General features: G+C 39.1%; 1 protein-coding gene across 1 annotated transcript in view; it reads right to left on the bottom strand.

The window, feature by feature from the left end:
* Positions 1-26850, bottom strand: part of Deptor (DEP domain containing MTOR interacting protein) — a 144871-nt gene extending 118021 nt beyond the window's left edge. Inside the window, exon 1 of the mRNA XM_015486419.2 lies at positions 26561-26850. Within this exon, the coding sequence (XP_015341905.1) occupies positions 26561-26682 (122 nt within the window). The 5' untranslated portion in view covers positions 26683-26850. The remainder of the gene's footprint in view (positions 1-26560) is intronic.

Here is a 26850-nt window from a genome sequence, read left to right as displayed (position 1 = left end):
GGGGCTGGGGTTGTGGCTCAGTGGTAGAGCACTCGCCTAGTACGTGTGAGGCCCTGGGTTCAATCCTCAGCACCACATATAAATAAATAAATAAATAACATAAATGTATTGTGTCCAACTACAACTAAAAAATAAATTAAAAAAAAAAAAACCTCTACCACATAAAAAATATTCTTTTTCCTGTTTTCACCACCATATTTTATTTATTGAAATGACCACACCATCCAGCTTCCTAAATCTTCTCCTGATGTATTTAACATGGTCTTTAAAGACAAGGGAAGCTTTCACCCAAACCAAACTCAGCCAGTGTAACATCCCATGTTGAATCATGTATCAGTGGACAAAATCCATCCATTGCATTGGACATGCAATTAGTTTTTATTTATTTATTTATTTATTTTTAATTTTTTATTGTTGGCTGTTCAAAACATTACATAGTTCTTGATATATCATATTTCACACTTTGATTCAAGTGGGTTATGAGCTCCCATTTTTACCCCATATACAGATTGCAGAATCACATCAGTTACACATCCATTGATTTACATATTGCCATACTAGTGTCTGTTGTGTTCTGCTGCCTTTCCTATCCTCTACTATCCCCCCTCCCCTCCCCTCCCCTCCCCTCTTCTCTCTCTGCCCCCTCTACTGACATTCATTTGTCCCCCTTGTATTATTTTTCCCTTTCCCCTCACTTCCTCTTGTATGTACTTTTGTATAACTCTGAGGGTCTCCTTCCATTTCCATGCAATTTCCCTTCTCTCTCCCTTTCCCTCCCACCTCTCATCCCTGTTTAATGTTAATCTTCTTCTCATGCTCTTCGACCCTACTCTGTTCTTAGTTACTCTCCTTATATCAAAGAAGACATTTGGCATTTGTTTTTTAGGGATTGGCTAGCTTCACTTAGCATAATCTGCTCTAATGCCATCCATTTCCCTGTAAATTCTATGATTTTGTCATTTTTTAATGCAGAGTAATACTCCATTGTGTATAAATGCCACATTTTTTTTATCCATTCGTCTATTGAAGGGCATCTAGGTTGGTTCCACAGTCTTGCTATTGTGAATTGTGCTGCTATGAACATCGATGTAGCAGTGTCCCTGTAGCATGCTCTTTTTAGGTCTTTAGGGAATAGACCGAGAAGGGGAATAGCTGGGTCAAATGGTGGCTCCATTCCCAGCTTTCCAAGAAATCTCCATACTGCTTTCCAAATTGGCTGCACCAATTTGCAGTCCCACCAGCAATGTACAAGTGTACCCTTTTCCCCACATCCTCGCCAGCACTTGTTGTTGTTTGACTTCATAATGGCTGCCAATCTTACTGGAGTGAGATGGTATCTTAGGGTGGTTTTGATTTGCATTTCTCTGACAGCTAGAGATGGTGAGCATTTTTTCATGTACTTGTTGATTGACTGTATGTCCTCCTCTGAGAAGTGTCTGTTCAGGTCCTTGGCCCATTTGTTGATTGGGTTGTTTGTTCTCTTATTGTCTAATTTTTTGAGTTCTTTGTATACTCTGGATATTAGGGCTCTATCTGAAGTGTGAGGAGTAAAGATTTGTTCCCAGGATGTAGGCTCTCTATTTACCTCTCTTATTGTTTCACCACCATATTTTATTTATTGAAATGACCACACCATCCAGCTTCCTAAATCTTCTCCTGATGTATTTAACATGGTCTTTGAAGACTAGGGAAGCTTTCACCCAAACCAAACTCAGCCAGTGTAACATCCCATGTTGAATCATGTATCAGTGGACAAAATCCATCCATTGCATTGGACATGCAATTAGTTTTTTTAAAAAAATATATATTTTTTAGTTGTTGATGGACCTTTATTTTATTTATTTGTATGTGGTGCTGAGACTCAAACCCAGTGCCTCACACATGCTAGGCAAGCGCTCTATCCCTGAGCCACAACCCCAGTCCCAGGTTTTTTGTTTGTTTGTTTTTTAAATGTCTGGCTTATGGTGTGACTTTCACTTCATGAAATGAGAATCAATTCCATTTGTTCCCAAAATGCATCATGATATTTGAGTTCTATGCTGCAGACCTTTTAATGGGGCGGGGAAGGGGGAAGAGTGAAGGGGATTACTGAGTATTGAACTCAGGGGCATTCTACCAGGAGCTACATCCCCAGCCCTTTATGTTTTTTTATTTTGAGATAGGATCTTGCTAAATTGCTCAAGCTGGCCTTGAACTTGCAATCCTCCTTCCTCAGTCTCCCCAGTCACTGGGAACACTGGTCTGCACCACTGCACAAAGTTCATTCTGCATTTCTTCAATCAATGCATAAGCTAAAGATCAAAAGGCGACCATTACTACTAAAAAGAAAGAAAAAAGCCTTGGACTAAGAAATATGTAGTAAATGGGCTGGGGATATAGCTCAGTTGGTAGAGTGCTTGCCTCATGCACAAGGCCCTGGATTCAATCTCTAACACCGCAAAAAACATAGAAAGAAAGAAAGAAATATGTAGTAAAAACAAAACAAATCCAGATAATAAAGCATTACTGCACTTGGAGGACATGCAAGTTTTCTTCTTGTTGTTCTTTAATATTTTTAGTTATAGATGAACACAATACCTTTATTTACTTATTTTTATGTGGTGCAGAGGATCAAACCCAGTGCTCACAGAAATGTAAAATTGTGCTGCAATTGTATACAATGAATCAAAATGCATTCTGCTGTAATATATACCTAATTAAAATACATTTTTTTAAAAAAACCCAGTGACTCATCCATGCGAGGCAAGTACTCTACCACTGAGCTACAACCCTAGATCTGTTCTTTAGTCTTTTTTAAAATTTTTTAAATTTGTTTTAATTAGTTATACATGACAGTAGAATACATTCATGAACTTTGATATATCATACATAGATGGGATATAATTTCTCATTTTTCTGAGTGTACATGTTGTAGAATCAATGTAATAATGTCTGTTTCCTTCTACTATCTTTCCTACCCCCACATCCCCTCCCCTCCCCTCCCTTCACTTCCCTCTATCTAATCTAAGGTAATACTATTCTTCTCTAGTGTCCCCCGCCTTATTGTGAATTAGTATCCACATATTAGAGAAAACATCTACCTTTATTTTTTTTATGGAATTGGCTTATTTCGCTTAGCAAGATATTCTCTAACTCCATCCATTTACTGGAAAATGCCATAATTTAATTCTTCTTTAAAGATGAGTAATTTCCATTGAATGTATATACCCATATACATTGAATGTATATACCAACTCACAATACTATACTGTGGAACCAACCTAGGCAACAGCTAGGTTGGTTCCACAATTTAGCTATTGTGAGTTGAGCTGCTATAAACATTGATGTGGGTGCATCATTATAGTATGCTGATTTTAAGTCCTTTGGGTATAAACCAAGGAGTGGGACAGCTAGATCAAATGGCAGTTCCATTCCAAGTTTTCTGAGGAATCTCCATACTGCTTTCCATAGTGGTTGCACCAATATGCCATCCTACCAGTAATGTATGAGCGTATCTTTTCCCTCACAGCCTCATCAACATTTATTGTTGCCTGTATTCTTGATGATTGCTATTCTGACAGGAGTGAGATGAAATCTTAGTGTAGTTTGATTTGCATTTCTCTAGTTGCTAGAGATGTTGAACACTTTTTCATATATTTGTTGATCAACTATATTTCTTCTTCTGTGAAGTGTCCATTCAGTTCCTTAGCCCATTTATTGATTGGTTTATTTGTTTTTTTGGTGTTTTTTGAGTTTTCTGTATATCCTAGAGATTAATGCTTTATCAGATGCATGTGGTAAAGATTTTCTCCCAATCTGTAGGCTCTCTCCTCACGTTATTGTTTCCTTTGCTGAGAAGAAGCTTTATTAATTTGAGTCCATCCCATTTATTGAATCTTGATTTTACTTCTTGTGCTTTAGGAGTCTTGTTAAGGAAGTCAGATCCTAGGCCAACATGGTAAAGATCTGGGCCTACTTTTTCTTCTATTAGGTGTAGGGTCTCTGTTCTAGTGCCCTGCACAAAAATCAACTGTTCTTTAGTCTTTACTTTCCATCCAATGGTACTTCCAAACTTTTTATTGGTGTTATATAATCAATTCCACAGTAAACATCAATGACTGTATTTATTCTCTTGACTTCAGTCCAGTTTTTCTTTTTTTTTTTTTTTTTATAGAGCTTTATCTCTAACCTCTCACTAGTCCTGGAGGGTTGGTGGGTAGGACTGAAAGTTCCAAACCTCTAATCCTCTGGTCACTTGGTCTTTCTAGTGATCAGCCCCATCCTGAGGGGGTCACATATGTGTAAGTCACTCCACTAGCATAGACACAGTTATGATCAGAAGGGTGTGTTAGAAATAACGCTGGACACTCCCATAACTTCAGAAACACTAAGGATTCAGGGTCTGTAACAGAGGACAAAGACTAAATATGTTTCTTATCTGACCACAGTAATATTTTGTTCAGTTGCCCTCCATCAACTCATGGATTCTTCTCTTTCTCTACCTAAGTCATCTCCCTCAATCCCCAACACACACACAAAGAAAAGCTGTCTCTTTGAGGGCAGTGATCATGCTGTTTATTTCTTTATATCTTGTTCAAGACTATCAAAAGCCAATCTCACAGGCTCTCAATAAACATCTGTAGGCTGACTAAAGACAAAATGTTATGAGAAACATTTAGGCATATTAATTTAACAGTTATATACAGGAGCACACATATGTATGAGAAAATTATTCTTGCAGAAAAAAATGAAAAAAGATATATATTTCTCTGGTATTTGGGAATACCCTGTGCCTTATATACACCCCAAAAGCCTCAAATTACTGATGCATAATAAAATGTTAACTGTGCTTTAAAAAAAGAAAGTTCTGGTCCACTGCTTGTTCAGATCCACTGACTCACTAGAGGGCTATCTCAGACCCTGTGTTTTGTTGGTTGCCATGCGAAGAAGATAGTTCTGTTACTACAACATCAAAGACCCCTGGATTCAAAAGTCAAACAGAAAAATATGCTATTGATGTTGTTATCATTACCAGTAAGAGCTGTGGTAGGAGGAAGAATAGCCTCATTCTCTCCGCCTGCTTATATAAGGGCTATTTACCATTTTGATAGGCCTTTCATCTGTGCCAAGAGAGTCACAATATCCCTTTTATTAATTACTCACCACAAGCACCATGTAATGCACAGGAATATTACTGGCCCAGCTGAACGCCCTGAATGCATAGGAGACACAGAGAAATTATGAGGAACTCGACTACACTAAGACAAATGGCAAGGGTCGGAGCTTGAACTCAGCTCTCGAGTCCTGCTTAGAGTCCTGGGAAAGGCTATGATAGTGCTTCCTTCACTAAAGCCTGGGACACATTTGCTACTGTCTCATCACCTTAGGCTTGTGGTATGGCAATACTGAAAATCAGCTCAATCCAACAAATATTTATGGAAATGTGAATCCAGTAATACTAGAGACTGTAAGATCTGAGAGGTACAGTAGTGAATCTTACATAACTGACCTTTGTCGTATAGCTTAGAGTCTAAAGAATGGCTTCTAAAGGAGGGCCTAGGACCATCCATAGGGAAAGAGCTAGAAAATACCGAAATGTCTATGTTTAATTAATTAATTAATTAATCTAAAACTTTAAAAGATTTTAAAATTTCTTTTTCTGTGTCTGTTTACAATACAAACACATTAGGAGAGAATTGCATGTATATAACTGTTACATTAATATGCCTAAATTAAGGAAATCTACATCAAGATATTTACACAGATAAGGAGGGGCAAGCTGAGACATTGGAAACTCACTGGATGACAGAACTCTTAGGACTTTGAAGAACATGCCAGGACATGTCACACTGGCAAATCTTTCTCCTTGCTAAAGTGACTAAAGTGCTCTCTTCCTCACTAAAGTGCTCCTGGTAGCTTCTCTCTTCCCCAGCTCAGCTGTCACCTGCTTGAGGAAGTCTCTGCCATCCTCTCTCCCCCAAGAGGAGTCTGTCACCTCCACCCAGAGCTCCCATCATATGGGACATTTTTCTATTACAGAAATTATCCTGCTGGGTTGTAACATCAATCTACCTCTGCACCTGAACCTAGATGGCTGGCGTCAGGCTGTGAGTTCCTGGAGGGCACCGTTCTCACAGATTACACATTGTTCTCAAGGGCTACAACAGTGCCAGGCTCATAAGTTACTCTTATAAATCATGTGAGAAATGTATTCACAATTTTTCTTTCTAGCCGCAAGGAACTTGAAGAGAACAGAAGTTTCACACAGCCAAACAGAGGGTACTGTATTTCCCTTCTTCCCACCAACCCCTCAAAGAGCAGAGGTACCCACACCTCGCCCCCCAAGGTTAGGAAGGGTGTTCATGCTCCAGATATTAGACTACAGCTCCTGATCCCCAGTTAAATAGAAAATGTACAGCTAGGAGGTGAGAACGCTACACATTTCTAATTCACAAGTAACGGCTGCCCAGTTTCCATTCTGAATTAAAGTTGGAAACTGAGCTTCACTGAAGTGGAAGGCACAAATCAGAAATGCAGAGAGATGAGCTGTTTGGGTGGAAATGTCCTCTGGAAAAGCTTGTGGGATAGAGAGAAAAGGGCCCAGGACGGAGCTACAAGTTTCATGTCCTATCTCAGCTTGACAGAGGCCAGCTCAGGGGCCACCTGAGAGACCTCATTAGTCTGGATTCCTCATCAATATTTTCAGAGTTGACATGATGAAGGAAGGTGGCTGAATCAAGACCATCAGTTCTAATTCCGACTCAGGTACCAAATCAGATGGCCGAGCAAGAGCCACGTAAAGGGGTTGAAAGAGATGGTTGCTAAATTCCCTCAACTTCGACAACTTCACTATGTTGAAGACATGAAGATGGCACATTATTCAACCACGGTGTGACCAACCTTAAGGAAGACCTTCATTAATGTGTAACTATGGCAGCTACTTCAGTTTTTTGGATCTCAACCCTGTTCACAAATATTAACACCCATGATGCTATATACTGGCTCTGTGCCAAACGCTGAGTATACAGTGACAAACAAGATAAAACACAGGGACCCTGTCCTCAGAGATCATACAAGGTTCTTTCATGTAAAATATAAATATATATAATATATATAATGATTCAGTGTGAATTTCAGAATGATAAGAGTCTCAGGATTTCTTCTCTAACTTCACATAGTTAAAAAAATAATTCTACTTGAACATATCAGAACTTCTAGAATTTAATTATAGGTGTGAAATAATTATCTAATTTAAGAGATCTGCGTTTTTAAGACTTTGAATGTGTTTCTTTATCAAAGTTCTTGGCATCAGTAAAAACTATTTCAGTTGTCCTCTAGGAGCATAAACATTGTAAAGTTATTTGCATATAAGAGTTGGAATAGAAAAATTTTAAACATGAGTTCTGTCTCTTGTCACTAAGTTACCCAGACTGGCCTTGAACTTGTGACCTTCCTGCCTTAGCCTCCAGAGTCTCTGGGATTACAAGTGTGCACTGTCATGCCCAACTAACATGCTATTTAAATGTTAGCTAATGCTCATAATGTGTATCACAAATGCAACAAATCTAAGATCTAGGAAAGGAAGGTTGTTATGGAAAGAACGGCATTTCCTCACAATTCCACCTCACCCAGCAAATGTTTTATGTGATTCTTCTGACCAAAAACTAAGCATGCCTGCTCCCATTTCTTCAGAGAGCATTTGTGCCATCAATTATAATAGCTGCTGTGAATCCATGAAGCTGAAATTCTCATGTATTTCTAACAACATTTGTAAAAGCTTAAAATTTAGTATGTTTGTGTTATCTTTTTACTTGTGATTACATAATCAGCTGACTCCAAACTGTAAGTCTGTGTTGGCACCTAAACGTTTAGCAACTTCAACAGTACACTGAAGTGACACACTGAAATATACAAAAACCAAAAACTGGTAACCGGTTCATAATAGAATTGTGTCTTTGTCCATGCATACAGACAAAGCCGCAAAGAAATCAGGCATGGTGGCACACACCTGTAATCAGTGGCTTGGGAGGCTGAGGCAAGAGGACCATGAGATCAAAGCCAGCCTTAGTAACTTAGCAAGGGCTTAAGCAACTCAGCAAGACCCTGTCTCTAACTAAAATATTAAAAAGGGCTGGGATGTGGTTCAGTGGTTAAATGCCCCTAGGTTCAATCCCTAATACAAAAACAAAACCTGCAAAGAAATCAGGCACCTAGTATACTGTGACTTGGCAAGCTGAGGCAGGAGGATGGAAAGTTTGAGGCCAGCCTTGATAAATTAGGGACAAATTGTCTCAAAGTTCATAAAAAGGGAGGGTTAGTGGGCTGGGGTTGTGGCTCAGTGGTAGAGCACTTGCCTATCAGGTGAGAGGCACTGGGTTCGATTCTCAGCACTACATATGAATAAATAAATAAACGTCCATTGAAAACTAAAAAATATTAAAATTTTAAAAATACTTTAAAAAAGGGAGGGGTAGTGTCTGGGGATGTAGCTCACCAGTACAGCAACCCTGGATTTAATCCCCAGTACTGCAATAAATAAATAAACTGCAAATAATCAAATAAAATCAATTTAATAAAAACACTGTTCTTGCTCAATGTCAATTCCAAAGCACACAGAAGTTCAACTCCTCAAATTTCAGAGTTCCTCTATTTTCAAAGGAAGAATTGGGAGGGGAAAAAAAATCACTGCTTAAAAAATAAAAGCAATTTCCCTTTTCACTAGACATCAATTCATAAATATTTGTTTATATTTCACTCTATTCCTAGAACAGTGGAAATGTTATAAGTTAGTACAAAAATAGAATAACAGAACCATCTATATAACAAATGTTGTCAGAAGTCAAAGATTTTCATCTATGAGAGCACATACAAATGTGAAAGTTTATTCTATACCAAGCAGAATTAGCTTTCATTTACACTTTTTAACAGGAAATATTTTTAAAATAAATATCCCCATTTTATGCTTCTAGCAAAAGCTAACAATAAAAAATGGGTGTAAAAGACATCTATAATTTTTGACACAGTATTTATTTGTTATATTTCTGGTACTAATTTTTTTTTTTTTGTCAACTGTGATATCTGATTGTAAATAAGAAACAGAACCTAGAACCAGGCGCAGTGGTGGACACTTGCAATCCCAGCAAATAGGGAGGTTGAGATAGGAGGATCACAAGTTCCAGGTCAACCTCAGTAGTTTAGCGTGGCCCTGTCTCCAAGTAAAAATAAAAAGAACTGGAGGTGGGGCTCAGTCATAAAGTACCCCTGGGTTCAATCCCCAGTACTAAAAAAAGGAAAGAAACAGAAACTAATTCTAGCTAATTTAAGTAAAGAGGGATTTAACTAGAAGGATAAAGAGGCTTTTACAATTTCAAGGGAAAGCTGAAGATCCAGTCTCTGAAATCCCAGAAACTGTACAAGTGTGCAAATATGCTCCAGAATCACATCAGGGCAGCACATGAACTGCTGGAAGGTTCTGAAATTAGATAGGTAAGAGACTTTCAGAGACATTTAGGAACTTCTAAATGATGAAGGCTGCATAATCTTGAAATACATTGGCAGGTTTCTCCGAGCAAAAAATTATAATTTTTTTCATAACAGATTTGTCATGAAAAAAATAATAAATCAAACAAGTTTTACAAACTAAAAGTCACTCCAATTGCCAATGCCAGAATACACATTTCTGAAAACAGATTTCTTATTTAACCAAGATTTTTGGCTAACAATTTCAATATCTACAGACTGTCGCACAGATGGAAAGCATTCACCTCACTAAGAGTATGTTGGGTCTGAATGAATGCAGGCGTGCCTTCTGGGTCCAGCTGATTTTTTTTTTCCAGTTAAAGAAGGTAAAGGAATGAATAAAAAGAGTAAGTAATTCCTTTTTCAGGCAACATTCATTTCCTAGATGAGATCTGTGACCAAGAACAAGAATTTAGAGAAGTAGAGACTCCCATGTAGAGAACTGCAATCCAGGTACCTAATGACAGCTTCTAATTTCATGTCTAGCGATGTGAGGAAGTCTGATAACATCAACACAAGCAGCTGCTCAGAGAATACAAAATGAAGAAAGCATTTTATCACTAGATAAGGGGAAGTAAAAGGGAAATATGACTTATACCTACAGCAATACTTCAAGATCTATAGTTGATAGATAGTAGGCCAAAAATGATAGGAGAAAATCAAGTTTCACATTTGGTTCAAACAGCAACACATGTGTCATCTTTCCATTTCTTTTCTTTATTTTTTTTCTCCAGGGCTGGAGATTGAACCAAGAGTCTTGTGCATGCTAGGCAAGTGTTCTACCACTGAACTACCTGCCCCACACGTTGTGTAGTGTGAATTTTATCAGAAGAAATGTGGACTTTTTGCCACAACTGCATAGAAAGTCAGTTTGTAGCTGCAAATACTTTAATGTTATCTTTTCCGTCAATAAAATTGCTATTACACATCCATGACAAGGGGGAAATAATTAGAAAATGAAGGTTTAGAATCCATATGACTGATTATTTAAGTAAAAGCCTTATTGACCCTTGGTCAAAATTATCAGAATGTTTCTATGCTTGATTTCCTACTGTAAAACATAAAGCTTTTAAAATGGAAGTGATCACATAAACATCAATTTATAAGTCTACCAAGGATTTATATCTCATTTGAAGAACGTCGGGAACGTCTGGCAAGTTTTCCTTGTGTATCTATACACAAACCACACACATACACATACAATTTTTTTTTTCACTTTTCAATATACAATTTTTTTCTATCAAGGGACAGACTGTAAATATTTTTGGTTTCAGAGGTAATACAGTTTTTGTTGCCGTTAACTACTGTTGTAGCACAAAAGCAGCCGTACATAATATAAAATGGCTGAATTCTAATAAAACTTTATTTATAAAGTGAGCAGCCATAGTTTTTTTCTATCTTTGACATATATAAGAGTGATTTTCATATATCATTTTTAAGTCCTGTGTGCAATACCATGAATAAATTCTGTACCTGCAGTTCATAATTGAAGAAAAGGTGCTTTCTAAATATTAACTGAGTCATGTTAGCCTGTTTGTCATTATTAATAACAGTAACTAAAATGAGCATTTCCTACATGCTAGGTCTATCCTAAGAACTTTACTGGCATCAAACACACTACTTACTCTTCCCATTTTACAGAAAAGGAAACTATGAACTTTAATTTGCATTAGTCAATAGAATTCAGTTAGAGACAGCCTCTGATTCTGCTTAGAGAGCCCATTTATCCAAAAACCATGCAAGATTACATATTCCCCTTAAAAATACTCTTTATCCTCTTTTTTCCCCAAATGAATTTCCTCTCAGGACACTTGAAAATTGTAGCATTATGCCCAAACATCCCCTTAGAGCTTAGAAGATCTTTATATTTTTTTCTATCTAGATTCCAAGAATCTGTGATCCTTAGAATTTTGTATTCTTCTGACCCTAAAATCAGCCCCTAAACTACAGGTCCTATTTTCCACCACATCTCGAGATCTGGTGTGAAAATCTATGATCATAAAATTATGGCCTTGTCCATGCCTACAAAGAAAGTGCGAGGGTGTTGAGCTAAATGTCCTGTGCTTATTTTGCTATTTTAATCTTTTACTTTTTGAGGATAATGAGTCAAAGTCTTTATGCGATGGCATCTATAGTAAGAATCTTACAGTTAATTAAGTGAAAATATCTCAGGCTTCTATATCTAAACAGAAGTTGAGCAATATCTTAAAATGTTCTTGATCTACACAGTACTAAATAATTTCTAAAATACATAAAAATGTTTCTTGTATGAAATCCTACTGGATAATTTATTCTATATATGTATAGCATATTCAGTCTAAGAATATTCATTTTCCTAGGGTTAAATTTCACACAAAAAAGCAGAGATAAGTTTTCTTCCAGAGCCTAAAATATGACCAGTAGGTTCATATTCACAACTACTAGTATTTTTAATCAACAATGCATAATAGTAACTCCAAGTAATACGCACGAAAGTGAATCTGACATATTTACTATATTCATACTCACCAGTAACTAGACATACATGGCAGAGAAAAATAATCATTTATACAACCAACCTAAGCTTTTAGAGCTTTTAAGTATTTCTTGATTCTTAATGAATTAATGAGATCATTTTCATATAAGTAGCTGGCATGATTATCATATATGTAAGTTTAATTTTTGTCCATTATAGATAGAAATATTCAGAGATTAGTCAAATTTCAAAGGTGCAGGCTCCATGTCCACAATGGTCACATGCTCCAACTCTGACCTCCATGCTTCAGTGGCTTAAGGCTGAGCCCAGTTGTGTACCGAACCCTCAAAGAGCATGACTTTTAAATGAGGCTATGGATTGTAATTCCAGCTTCCACTGGCTTACCTTGTGCCCTGGGACAAGTTTCTTAAGCTCTAAACTTCTGCATCCCCAACTCACAAATGGAACAGATGCTACGTACTCTTAAATTAAATGATGTAATTCACATGAAATGCTTATCATACTACTTGGCACACAGTATGAGCTCAATAAATACTAGCTATCATTATACTATTACTATTTCTTGAAAAAGCTAAAAAAAATCAAAATAACACCAAACCAACAAATATTGCAATTGATAGCCTAGTAATAAAATTTAAAATCTGCTCCCAATGAATAATTTATCCTTCTATCTTGGCAGAAGGAAAACAGATGAAAGTTCAGTGTTAAGCAATTAAAAATAGTCAAAGGTTAAAAGATATAACCTAATGTAACCTTTGGCTTAACACTCTCATTTGCAAAATTCCTTGTTTCAAAACCTCAGGGTAAGTAAAAACTGCAAGTGTGGCATTGAAATAATGATATGCTTCTTCCTGGCCTTTAAGCAAGGAAGCTTTGGACGTAAGAATGAATGAGGTGCCATACCTCACCTTGGATAGTGCACAGTCCTGCCAGGCTGGAGGGACATGCAGGATTTGTGGATATGACCTCAGAAGCTCAGCTTGATTTGTCAGGCAGTGTGCTGGTGGACAGGGAGTAGGGACTTTCCCCAGTAGAAAAGACTGTGCCTTCAACTCAGCCCCCAAGGTTTCCAGGTGCTAGATACTCAGCATTTCCAGTTCAGGCCCTTCAGTGCCTGAGTTCACAGTAAATGCCCAGCAGAGATAAGGTCATTCAGTCATTCTCATGCTTGCACTACAGGAAGACAGTGACAGAGAGACAGGATTCCCCCTGTGGAACAGAAACCCACTGTGTGCCAGGCAGTTTCCAGTTCATACCTAGCTCTTTATAGAATACTAAGAGAGTGGAGGACCTGGACTCCCTCCCTTCTTGACTATCATCTGTATTTGTGGATTACTAATAAAGCCATTTGTTAAGATTTAGATATGAGTCATCCCTCCAAAGCTGGAGACAAAACAAGAAATGTGCAGTGGTGATGCGATTAGATTACGAGCACTGTAACCTCATCTGCAGATTAATTTACCGATATGGAGTAACTGGGTAGTAATTGTAGGCAGGTAGGGTGTGGCTGGAGGAAACTTGTCACTGGAGGCATACATACCTTTGGGGTTTGTATTTTGTTCCTGGTGTATTTTGCTCTCTCTGCTTCCTGGTTTCTAGGTCCTGAGCTGCTTTCCTCTGCCAACAGTTCCACCATGATGTCCTGCCTCACCTTGGGCCCAGTGTTGGATAACTACTGACTGAACCTCTGAAAGTGTGAGCCAAAATAAACTTTTCCTCCTCTACACTGCTCTTGTCAGGTCTTTTGTTTACAAAAAGTTGATTAAAACACCATTTCTTAATCTGCACTATAACATATTATATATTTTCCCACCTCACCATATAAGGGGGGCAAAAATGTTGTAGCCCCCATGGTGACAGTCTGCACAAGGTTCCAGGAGGCTCACAGCAGACAGAGAACCCATTCTTTTAAGGCACTAGAATAAGAAATTTGTCAGTGAGATTTGGCCTTCTGATTTAGAAAACTTCTCTCTTTGCTATACCTCCCATTCCTTAAGTCTCAGGGGTTAGGGAAAATAGGTCACCAAATGCCTTGATCTTCATCTAGGAGAATTATCAAGTAAGACATAAAGGCTCTTGGAGAAGAAAACATCTGCCCTGTGAAAAACACATACTCACTGGGACAACCTTGTACCATGGAAGGCACTTCAGGTTAAGCAGGTAATTCAGACATGAGTCTCAAAGCCATGCAGCCTAATGCTTCATAAATGTCTGCACTCTGATGTGTGTAGTTTTAGGTGATTAATTGCATTTCTCAGATATAACCTCTGAATAAGACGAATAGATCTAAGTGTAGTTTTATTTTATCTTTTTAATTTTTTTGTAGTTGTAGATGGACAGAATGCCTTTATTTTTATTTATTTATTTATCTATTTATCTATTTATTTATTTATTTATTTTTAATGTGGTGCTGAGGATCGAACTCAGTGCCTCACACATGCTAGGCAAGCACTCTACCACTGAGCTATAGCCCCAGCCCCCTAAGTGTAGTTTTAAATAAGCATTTTTACACACTGCATTGTAATCTCCATGAAGGCTGAATTCCCAGGAACCTTAGACATCTTCATTAACTAATTCTTGCTATGTTCTATTAATAACAGCACTTTCATTTAGTAAGTAAAACAAATTGTTCTATTTTATTATAGGTACTTGGTCTTTTAAGGACAGTTAAGATAAATGTGATAGTAAAATCTCCTTTCACATAAGCCATCAATAAAGATTGCAATGATTTCCCAATATGCATGTTAGAGTCCATATACAGGGGTGCTACAGTGATGGACCCCCACCCTCAGCCCATTTATTTAGAAGCTTATTAGGAAGAGATTGAGTACAGGCCACTGAGGTTTTTTTTCTGGCAGAGGCTGAAGGATCAATTCTGTATCAGGTAGAAGTTACAGGTGGCAGGGAGATGTTCTGAATCTCAAGAACCTGGGGAGAAGAGATCTTTATTATAACCCTGCCCCCAGCACTCCCAGAAGATCTGGCTTCAACCAGGAAATCTAAGAATACAGATGGGACAGGGAAGAGATGGAAGAACTGAAAATGTCCAGAAAATCTTCAAATCCTCACAGATTTCAAATGCCTCCCTGAATAAACATTCTTTCAGAACTGATACATAGCCAAACCAACTTCCTCTCCTATCCCTTTTAGAAAAGAAGCAATCTAGCAGCAAAATAACCACCCAAAATAGAGCTAATAGGGAGATCATTGAAGTGACCCCTTTTGGTTAATTAAACATGTCAATAATTAGACTGTTTGTTCCATGGTAATATAAGGATCAACAAGTCTCGGCCCATAAGAAGAGTGGTTTCTAAGGAATTTCTGGCCCTAGTTGTTGCACCTTCAATTGACAGACATGAGTGTAAATTATAATAAAGTCCTCAGTAATTGGACTCTGCTCCTCTAGGCTTAGAGCTCTGGCTAGTGTGAAGTCAGCCAGTGTTGAACAAGTAGACACATGTGCCAACTCTGAGCCCTGTTTCTTAGACATCAAGATGCTTCTCAGTGGGTTTAACTGGAGCTTCTCTCTTTCGCAGCTGACACAAGTAAAGAAAATTCATGCTGTTTATGTCACAATTGCTTGTCAGAACTTCAGCATAAAGGGTTTGTGCACACGCTACATATTTTTAAAAAATAAAAGATAAACTCATACATTATTAACCAAGAATAAAACCAGTTTTATTTCTATTTAGTTCTATTATGTTTACAGCAAGATGAAACACAAAGTCAAGGCCAGAGTTAAGAATGTTATGTCAGTGCAATGGTAAACTGAGTTATAAGCTTAAATCAAATTAAGAATAGAAAAAAAAATGCCTCCGTGGCAATCAAAGGTACTTTCAATTTCTAATTTATAGAGAGGGAAGAAAAAATATTGACAAATTATATTGACACGTGTGACCTCTGCTGAGTTATATAAGTAAACACCATTTTGCAACTTTCCCAGAAAGTCTGCATCTTAATTATTCCTCAAGCAGCTTTGCTTATACAAAGAAATAACTTATAGACAGTTTTGGCTGGGACTCTCTCTGGGTGGAGGTGTTTCTTGGAAAGACATCAAAATTCAAGTAGTACAAAAATCATTCCTTCCAACTTGAACTTGAGCCATTTGCAACTGTAGTCATGTGTTGAGAGTTTCATTTTACCTCTATTACTGAGTAAATGTTTGAACAACGGGGCCGTATCTTCCAAATAAGGAATAGAGGGGGCAAATGTGGGGATGATCAACAGGCCACCATCTTGGAGGACTTTTGTAGGGAACTATGTTGAAAGCAGTCAGGTCCAAGAAACATGCCAACAGCTCCCAACCTTTCCCACTCTGTGTCAGTTCTGAGGCTTTTCTATTTTTTTTTTTTTGTCTGTGTATAAACTTCCTTCCCTCCCAGCTTTAAAGTATTTCTCCTTAAGTTTTGCCTTAATAATATCATACCCTCCTCTGGTGTCTCATCATTAAGTCCAAGTGACCTTCTGCAGAGGAAGCTGTGCTTATCTATTACCCCAACACTCACTCACTCCCTCTCCAAAGGATAGCAGCTACCAAGGGGGATTCTGACTGATCTAAGATAACCAGGGGAACACCATCCTCCTTGCCACAAAACTGCAAATGGTGAGGTGAAGACAACCAATGCTGGATGATGCTCTGCCTTAAGATCCTGCAGGTCTGATTTAAGATGGCTTAAAAAGATCAAAGCTGAAGTTAAGATAAATGTGATAGTAAAATCTCCTATCACATGGTTGATGGCCATGGCCTGACAACAGCGATAGCTTTGTCTCCATCAGCACAAAGCTAATGCACAGAGGAGAATCAAGAATTGAAGAGAAAAAGATCTGGAGACCTGGCTTTCTCTCTCTTTCTTTCTTTCTCTCCTTCTCTCTCTCTCTCTCTCTCTCTCTCTCTCTCTCTCTCTCTTTTGTACCAGGGATTGAACCCAGAGGCACTTAACCACTGAGCCACATCCCCAGTCCTGTTTTATATTTTATTTACAGACAGGGCCTCACTGAGTTGCTCAGTCTGGCTTTGAACTCACGATCCTCCTGCTTCAGCCTCCAGAGCTACTGAAATTACAGGTGTAACTACCGTGCCCAGCTGAGACCTGAAATTCTGACCCAGGCTCACCTGAAATTAATGTTACATAACTAAGAAATGCCCTTCATTGTTTAAACCAACGTATACATTGTCCATTCAAATTATTACTTTCAAATTATTATGCCCATGATGCTTTTTCCCTATGCCTGCCACCATAGATTGCGACTGGAAGGCAAGGAGCAAGAACCTTAATTCTTGATATTTTGGCTGGTTACTTCCACAGTTGCTTGCACCTTGTTAGGACTCTGAAAGGCCTGGATTCAAAATCAAGGAACCAAAACAAGGTTCCATACCTACCACTTATGTGATATTGGGCAAACTGCTTATGTGGTGATCTCTTCCATTTTAAAAAAAGGCAGTAACAGAATTATTGTAAGGAGTCAAGGACGTAATGCAAAAGTAAATGCATAGACCAGGACCCAACACTTCCCTATCATCCGTAGGCCCCTTCTCTAGATGATTATCATCACCTCTAAGATTTTGTCCAAATTTCCAGATCAAGTGGTTTACCACAGGCTTGTTAGGTCAAAGAACACTTCAGAGTCAGGGCAGTCCAGAACCTGACAGCCCACTTCTGGCCCAGTTTCCCACAATGCAGGCTTTTTTTTCATCCCACATCCTGTGTTTAAGGGCTGTATGATTCTTTTCTTTTAAGCCCTGGCCCTTCAAGAGTTTCTATGGAAGTCATCTTCCCTATGATAGAGGCACATTCTCTTTTCTAAATGTTCTTTGACCCAAATGTCCAAAAGCATCTTCAGCACACCCATGCTTAGATTTTTGAATGATCTCATTTCAGTGTTTCTCAGGTTTTCTGCTTATTGCATTATATTGAATAATTATTAACATGAGCTTAATACTTATTGCAAATTCAGATATTAAAATAAATTTGTTATTTGGGGCATGAGACCTAAGATTCGTAGAATATGTGACATTTGTCTTTTTCATTCAGGCATCCTTGCAACTCCCACCCCTCTAGGGTACACACCCCTTCATGAAGTTAAGTTTGCTCAATAAAGAGAGTTCCTAGGAAAATAGTAGAATCAGAAATCTGTAGTACAAGGACTGTAATGAGACAGAATCAAATCAAACTACACAACCATCAGCAAGCAGCCTGGGGGTTAGAAGTGGACAGACCTCAGCCTTCCCTGGCTCAAGCTACCTGCCTCTGCAGCTGCCCTGGGCTTCCTCAAGCTGCAGGCCCTGGCATTTGTCCCCTTTTGCTACACCACAGCAACAGCTGGTATCTCAAAACTAGGGATACAAAAGGGTATCTTAGCCCACACTCCCTGGTGTGTTTCAATGCTCCATCTTGGCTTCCCTATACAGCAAAGTGCCAGGCACAATGGCGCACCCCTGCCATCCCAGCTACTAGGGAGGCTGGAGGCAAGAGGACCCACAAGTTTGAGGCCAGCCTGGGTAACTCGGTGAGACTCTGCTTCAAAATGAAAAAATAAATAAATAAAAGATGTGGAGATGTAGTTCGGTGGTAAAGCATTCCTAGATTCAATTTTCAGTATAGCAAAAACAAAGCATAAAAGATACAGAAAAAAATGACTCTGTGTGCAGACATAAGTAAGTTAGTGCTGTGAACACTTCAAAGGATGAAACCATTCCAGCCAGCCCCGCTGACAATAGTTCAGGTTGCTCCTGCTGGTATCACCATGGGAACAGCTGCTTGCAAGCATGCTGCCTGATCCACTAAGCCAGCTCCCCCCACTGCATCTCCACGGTGGCCCCCAAGTATCTACTAATCCATAAAAATAGTCCCTGACATAAGCTTACAAGTTTAGTTAAAGACTCAGATCTGGTGGCTACCACTCTTTGCTAGAAAGGCATGATCATGCCAGACATGGTGGCTATACCTACAATCCTGGTGACTCAGGAGGTTGAAGCAGGAGAATTCCAAGTTTGAGGCCAGTCAGCCTGGGCATCTTAGTAAGACTCTGTCTCAAAACAAAAAATTAACAAGGGCTCAGGATGTGCTCAGTGATAGAGCCCCCCTGGGTTCAATCACCAGTAGGAAGGAAGGAAGGAAGGAAGGAAGGAAGGAAGGAAGGAAGGAAGGAAGGAAGGAAGGAAGGAAGGAAGGAAGGGAGGGAGGGAGGGAGGGAGGGAAGAAGGGACGGAGGAAAGGAGGGAGGGAGGGAGGGAGGGAGGGAAGGTGTGAACATTCCATACACACAGGGACTGACTGCTGCTTCCTTTCTCTTCCTAATCACTGAACTCATGGACACTCACCATTTAAGAGTCACAAACTAATTAAGGGAAATAAGTTCCTGATCCAAATGAGTACTAAAAATAACAGGAGAAGACAGTGGTCTTCCTTCACCTTGAATTCTCTTATTTAACTTATTTTCAGGATTACTGATTCCAAAACTGACAGAAACCATAATTTAAACATCAGCACTGGCCTTTTAAAAAACAACCACACACATATCATCCACAAACAAGTAATACTCAGGTCATTTTTTTTTTTAAGTTATATGTAAAAATAACTGCTAAGGGGTATAATTCCACATTTATTGAACATTTACTAGGTGTCTTTCATTTGCATGTTTTTGCAAGTTACAAAGTAGTTTTATATACTCTCCCTCCACAGAAGAAAGAAGCCTTTACTGAGTGTCTCCTATCCGCCAGGATTGTGTTCCCTGACCTCAGATCCAATTTGTGAAGGAGAAATGACATTCTCAGGAAAGGGGTCTGTATGCTGATCCAAAGGCAATTTAATACTCTACACTTAGCTTCCATTCCCCGCCCCTGCCCCCACCAACTTTTGAATCTGTATAGGCAGTAATTTCTTGACTTCTCTGTTATATAAAAGAATAAAATTGCATCACCTCCATGTTTGGGTACCTAGATTTTAGTAGCAGCTTCTGGGGAGGTAGTTTGCCAGCAGTTCCCTTCTGTTATAGTATCCAGTGGAGCTAAGCTTCCAGATTGATGTCATCAATAAGGGCTACCAACCCACTAAGACATACTTAGGGTTCTAAAGAACCTGAAGAGTTTGTTAGGTTCAAAGTTTTAAAAAAATCATTTCTCCTCCCAGTAGCTTGGGAGGCTGAGGCAGGAGGATCACGAGTTCAAAGCCAGCCTCAGCAATAGAAAGGCACTAAGCAACTCAATGAAATCCTGTCTCTTACAAAATAGAGTTGGGGATGTAGTTCAGTCGTTGAGTGTCCCTGAGTTTAACCCCTAGTATGCCCTCCCCCCAAAAAATTATTCCTCCTTTTCCTATTTGGTGTTTTCTAATTTCCTTATCTTATATTTGATTTATTGCATGTTGGTCTTTGGATCAACTGTCTTTTTGTTTGTTTGTTTTTTTACCTTTTATCTGCATAGTGCCTTGACATTTGCAAAGCAAATCCAGGAGAGCAAGACAATACATTAGTGAACATATTTTTTATAAAAAAGGCAATAGCAAGGAGAGCTTGGAACACAGTCTGTTAGAGCAAAAATTCTGAAAAAACTGTGATTTCCTACGTTGCTAAAACCTATTGCCTAGTAAATTGCTTTTAGGGAACTGGCTTTAGTGACTGGATAAGATTGTTGTAATTAGAATAATTACTCTAGATAGAAGAGAATAACTGAAATGCTAGAAACATTTTCTCTCATTACTTAAGCATTCCTCTTATATTCTTAATTCTCTTTTCCACCCTACTCCCATGCTCATCCATGGCAAAACAGTGAACTAACTGCAATTTATCCTCCCATTAAAATGGTGACAAAATTCAGAATAAATGAAGCCCAAATTAAAATTTCAAAACCACATGGCAAAAAAGACCCAGTTTAATATTTAGTAAAGAAAATGAGAATCCTGTCTTGTCAAAACATAAACACTTCTAGGAATAAATTAGATTTTCCCCAACAGAATGGAAAAACCATTTGCCGACTTTTTTTTTTGTTTGTTTCCAAAAGTTGTCACACTATAAATGTGCCAGTCTCATACACATGATTCTGTTTTAAATTTTAGTGTTCTATTTTCTTTAACCCTCTGAGTCACTAGATGAGACAATGTTAAATTGCAGCATGACATCTTGCTTCAGAGCAGAGACTCTCAACTCTACCACTTTCTGGCTGACTGACCTATAGCCAGTTTCAATGCTCTGTGTTTCCATTTTCTCATCTGTAAAATGTGGGTATTGAGAGTAATCACTACACAGAGTTGCTATGAAGAGTAAAGGCATTAACATTTAGAAGAGACCGAGGCAGGTAATAAGAGCTGACTAAGTGTTATTGTTTTTTCTCTTGGTGGTACTGGAGATGGAATCCAGGGATGCTCTACCACTGAACTACATCCCCAGCCCCTTTAAACTATTTTATTCAGAGACAGGGTCTGGCTAAGTTGCCCAGATTGACCTTTCACTTGGGATCCTCCTGACTCAGCCTATGGAGTACCTGGGATCACTGGTATGCACCACCGTTCCTGGCTATTGTTATTGTTTTGATGATCATTCTCACCATTACTACAAAAAGAACAAACTAATATTTTTAGGCTTCTTTGTTTTAAAATGCTCTATTACAAACATCTTTCTCTGTAAGTACTTCCAGGATTAGTCCTGGAAGAAACAGGAGGTAGAATTTTGATGTCCCAATTAGTGTCATAGTTACAAATCGATAACTACATTTCAAAATAATAGGTTTACATCTACAACCCATAAAAATAACTAATGATTTGAAAAATCATAGCATAAGACACTTAATATGAATTATTTACATGCAGTTGATTATCTTAAAATTAGGAATATTTTGGGCTGAGGTTGTGGCTCAGTGGTAGAGGTCTTGATAGCATGTGTGAGGAACGGGGTTTGATCCTCAGCACCACATAAAAATAAATAAATAAAATAAAGGTACTGTGTCCATTTATAACTAAAAGTGTTTTTTTTTAAAGAAGCTTAAAAAATTAAGAACATTCAGAGAATATTTTCTTGACTAGTACCTCTTCTCTGTTCTATTGTCAACAAAACACTATGATAATGTATATGTAAAATATCAGTCCCACCAGGAGGGGAAATGAAGGGGAAGTTCTAAGGAGTGAAGTCAACCAAATTATATTGTTATATTGTGTACATGTACAAGAATGTAAAAAAAATCCACTATTAAGTATAATTATTATACACCGCTAAAAATAAACACACACACATATCCCAGTGGTATTGTAATAATGTTATCTAATTAGTGATAAAAAAAATCATTGTATTTTGGGGGCAATAAAAATACAGCAACTAAAAAGTTTTACTATTTTTGTCTTCTACCATCCCAATGTTTTATCTAAATGCATTTTTGTAACAGCTTTACTGGAATATAATTTGCATACCAAACAATTCACCCATTTAATGTACACAATGTAGTGGTTTTAACTATATCTTGAGTTGTGTGTGCAACCATCATACAAATCAGGGTTAGATCATTTCATCAGCCCAAAAGGAAACTCCATACTCACTAGCAGTTACCCTCCATTCCCCCTTCTGCTGTCCTGACAATTGCCAATCTACTTTCTGACTTTTTATTTATTTGCCTATTTTGGACAATTCATAGAAATGGAGTCATACAATATTTGTCCTTTTAGTCCGGCTTTTTTTATGGGTGATCTTGCCAAAGTTCATCCATGTTGTAGCATCCATCAGTACTTTGCCTTTTTGTTGGTGAATAACATTCCACTAAAGGACTGATCATGTTTTGTTTATTCGTTCATCAGCTGATGAATATTTGAGCTGTTTCTGTTTTCATGAATAACAATGTGGATATCTGTGGCCAGATGCTTTCACTTCTCTGAGAATATGCCAAGGAATGGAATTTCTGGGTTTTTATGTTTCATCTTTGAGGAACTACCAAATTGTTTTCCAAAGGGGCTATCCCATTTTACTTCACCACCAATAGTGTGAGAAAATTCTAATTTCTCCACATTCTCACCAACACTTGTTACTATCTGACATTTTTATTATGACCCAACCTGGGGGCAGGGATCCAAATGCATTCCTAGATGCAAAAACATAGGAAATAATTGGACAAGGAAGCAAAATCTTTTAAGACAAGGGAAAAGCACAAAGAGAATTAGGAAAAGGGTCCTGTAGTCAAGATGGAAAGGAAAGCAGCAGATGTTAGATGTGTTATTCTTATGCAATGAACTGCAGAAAAGTGTGAGCATCATGCAGCCAGCCTCCAACTTCCCATCTGGAGCAGATAATATTCACAACAACACTCTTCTGGGTCTACTGACTTATTTTACGGGGAGCCTTCCCATGTTGTAACGTACTCCATCTGATCCACCACCACAAATCTTATGTGGGAGGATAGTATTCCAATCTGCAAGGGTGTAAGGGCTGCAAAGATTCACTGAATTGCCCCAGGGACCAGAGCTACAAAACTAAAGAGAAAGGAAAAGGAAGTGAACAGAATTGAGTTTGGAAGCCTAACTTTTTATCTCACATCTCAGTCGATGGCTTCCTCTTTCCTCATGATCCCAACCTTATCACTGATGGCCCAGAAACCAATGCAAAGGCAAGAGAAGGCAGAGGCGAACCCAGGGTATGTGTGAAACAATTAAAGGCCAGAGGCCTGGTCATCACAAAGTGGCCACAATCATACAGTTAAGAGAGCAAGCTGGGGACAGAAGAACACATTGTGACAGTAGCAAAAAGATGACCAAGTTTCCACCCTCCAGTAATCAGGAAGCCAGGCATACAGCCACGCTGATCCCTAAGTGTTAATTAAATATCATATTAAGCTGTACTAATAGCAGTATACTGGATTACATAGAACACTCATCCAAACATTTATTAAGAAATTACTATGTGTTAGTCACAGTAATAAAATGACTGAAATAACAAATAGAATGATTAAAATTTTCCAAAGTAAAATTAAATGACTAACATTTACTAAAACTTTTACATGTAGCATCTCACTTCATGCTCCCAAAACTCCTGAGGGAGGACTGTCACCAGACTTCCCTTTCTAACTTGGATGTGTTGGTGCACATCTGTAATCCCAGCTACTGGGGAGGCTGAGGCAGAAGAATTACAAATTTAAGGCCAGCCTGGGCAAATTATCAAGACCCTATCTCAAAACAAAATAAAAAGGGCTGGGATAGAGCTCAGTGGTAGAGTGTTTACCTAACTTGTTTGAGGTCCTGGTTTCCACCCCCAGTACCAATAAAATAAGAAAATTTAAATCTAAGAATCTTTCATGTATGTTTTTTATTTCATATATATGTCATATACTTCTATCATATATGTTCATATAGAGTAATGACCAGTGTAATTACACATCACATGCAACCAGAGGAATGAGAAGTTTTATTCCATATATGTATGATGTCAAAATTCACTCTACTGTCATTTATAAAAAATGATTTAAAAGGAATTGAAAAATTTTGAAATCAATTAAAATATTGAAAGTCTTAATTAAAAGAATCTCTTTTCCATAGAGGAGAGGCAAGAGAGGTTAAAAGTAAATTGTCCCAAAGTCACAAAAATTAATAAATGGTGGAGACAGAACAAGAACCCAGGCAGCCTGGGTCTGTAACATATGCTCATAACAGTTCTAGTCCTTCCTGCCAGGTTTTATGTAACTGGAAGTGACATGTGGTGTTACAGGAAGCTCAGGGCCAATTCTCAGGAGCCTCTCATAAAATACTCTTATCTCTGTTGCCATCTTACCGATGAGGAAACAGAGGCTCAGAGAAATGAATGAATTAATTACAATAGCTAATGCTGATATGATACTTACATATCATGCTCTGTTTTAAGTACTAATGCATCTAGTCTTCATAACAACCTACAAGGTAAATTTCATTATTATCATCATTCTAAATTAAATAACTTGTCCAAGGTCCTACACTAGTTAAGGGTTAACATGGCCAGGATTCACTCCAACTCAAAGGCCTCCTCAAAACAAACCTAATGATGACCCCTGGAATGAGTGGTGGAGCAGAAATTCAAACTCAGTTCTAACTCCTGAGTGACAACCTTCTATCTTTTCACTCACTTGCCCATAGATGACCCTCAAATCTGCTGCAGGGTGGAGAGGAGCCAGGGAAGAGGGGAGTACAAATGCTCTGGAGACCCATAAGAAAGGGCATTTAAGCTGCACTCTGAAGGACAAAGAGCTTGCTGGACAAAGGGAGTTACTACACAACCTAGTATTTGTAAAAGAAATAAAAAGCAAGTAACCTTATCCAAGGGAGAACTCTAAAAAAGACAACATAGTAATGAAAAACAAAGAAATCAAACTATTAAAAACAAAGTGTTTCAGATTATTTCAGAAGAGCTTTACTTCAAATCTTAGTTAGAAAACATTCTTGAAGGGAAACAAGTTTTTAGTCCCTTTACTTTTGACTATACATTCAAAAAATTCAACAAGGTATATAAATGTGCAATTTGTCTTTTGTAACACGAATTCTGACATCCAAAATTTACTTCCTCAAACTAAGTGCTGCAAGCTGATGTCTACCAAACCTTCAGGAATGTTTGCAAGATTCTCCATCAGGTCCTGAAACAGTCATCTAGAAACCAAAATGAGCTGGGAAATTCAAACCAAGACCTAAAAGGAACCAGGGCCCACGTGGTTCTGGTGGGGCCAGGGGCCCATGTGTAAGTCGAGGCTGAAACACTGCAAAGATGGATTATTTTTTCCTGGCAAACTGATTTATGACCACACGAAGGGCAGCTGCAGAACCAGTCTGACCATAACTACAATCCTCAAACACAGAACAGGAAGTGATGGAAACAGCAGGAGGACCCTGAAGACTATCGCTCATTTCTGGGTGTTGTGAGACCTAACAAATTCTAATTCTTGCTGCAGACTTGGGGCGATCAATGGAGTCCATGGCCCAAAACGTGACCTCTGGGAAAGTTGGCACAGCAGAAGGGCACTAGACAAGGTGCCTCCACGCCCCCTGGCGGACTCAAAGGATAATTATGATGTGCCAATTAAAGGATAGATAGGTTCAGGGTTTCTGAAAAATTCTCTGTTTAGTTTCCACAGCAACCCTTAAAAGGAGGCATGGACTCCGTTTTACAGATGAGGAATAAGGTATGACTTGCCAACAGACACAAAAAAGGAAAACAACAGAAGCAATCACTGGGCTGACTTCTAGGAGTACAGGGGCTGGGGTTAGCTCGGACCACACAGCGACCCTCGGTTCTCCAGGCGGACAAGGTGCAGGCTATCAGCAGGGAGCATTGGCAGCGCCCAAGTACCTCGGAGGAGGGAGCGCGCGGCGGGTGGTAGCGACTCATCCCGGCGCAGGGCTGCAGCAACCAGGCTAGGGCGCAGCGCGCACCACCCGCTCGCCTGTGCCTGCCCGGACAGCCTCGCACGCTGTGCGTGTCCAGCCGCTGCAGCAGCAAGGCGCGGCGCAGCGTGGACTGTCAACGCGTCTGCACCTGTCCCAGAGCCCGGAGAGACTCGCAAGCCACCACACACGGCGCGCGTGCGCGCAGGACTGCAGCGGGCACGGGCTGGCAGTGCCACAGCAAGCCCACCCTCTCTGTCTCTGGTCTTACCGTAACTGTTCTCCAGTGACCAGGACTTCAGCCATGCGCTCCAGCTCCCTTTGCTGCGCCCCGCCACTCCCGCTAGTGCTACTGTCGCTGCCACCGCCGCCAGTGCTGCCGCCCTCCTCCATGGTCCGGGCCACACCGCTACCACTGCCTGGGCTAACCGCCTGGGATTCTGCTGTTCGAATCAGTCTGCCCTCACCGAGGCTTCTCCCGCCATCTTTGTTCCGGGCAGTCCCAATGCTCTGACGAGATTGGTTAGGGAGGGAATCCCTGTGAGTTAGCAGAGGCACTAG

Source organism: Marmota marmota, unplaced genomic scaffold (assembly GCF_001458135.2).
Source record: "Marmota marmota marmota unplaced genomic scaffold, marMar, whole genome shotgun sequence".
In the NCBI taxonomy this organism is placed as follows: Eukaryota; Metazoa; Chordata; class Mammalia; order Rodentia; family Sciuridae; genus Marmota; species Marmota marmota.
This window is presented reverse-complemented; position numbering and strand designations above follow the sequence as displayed.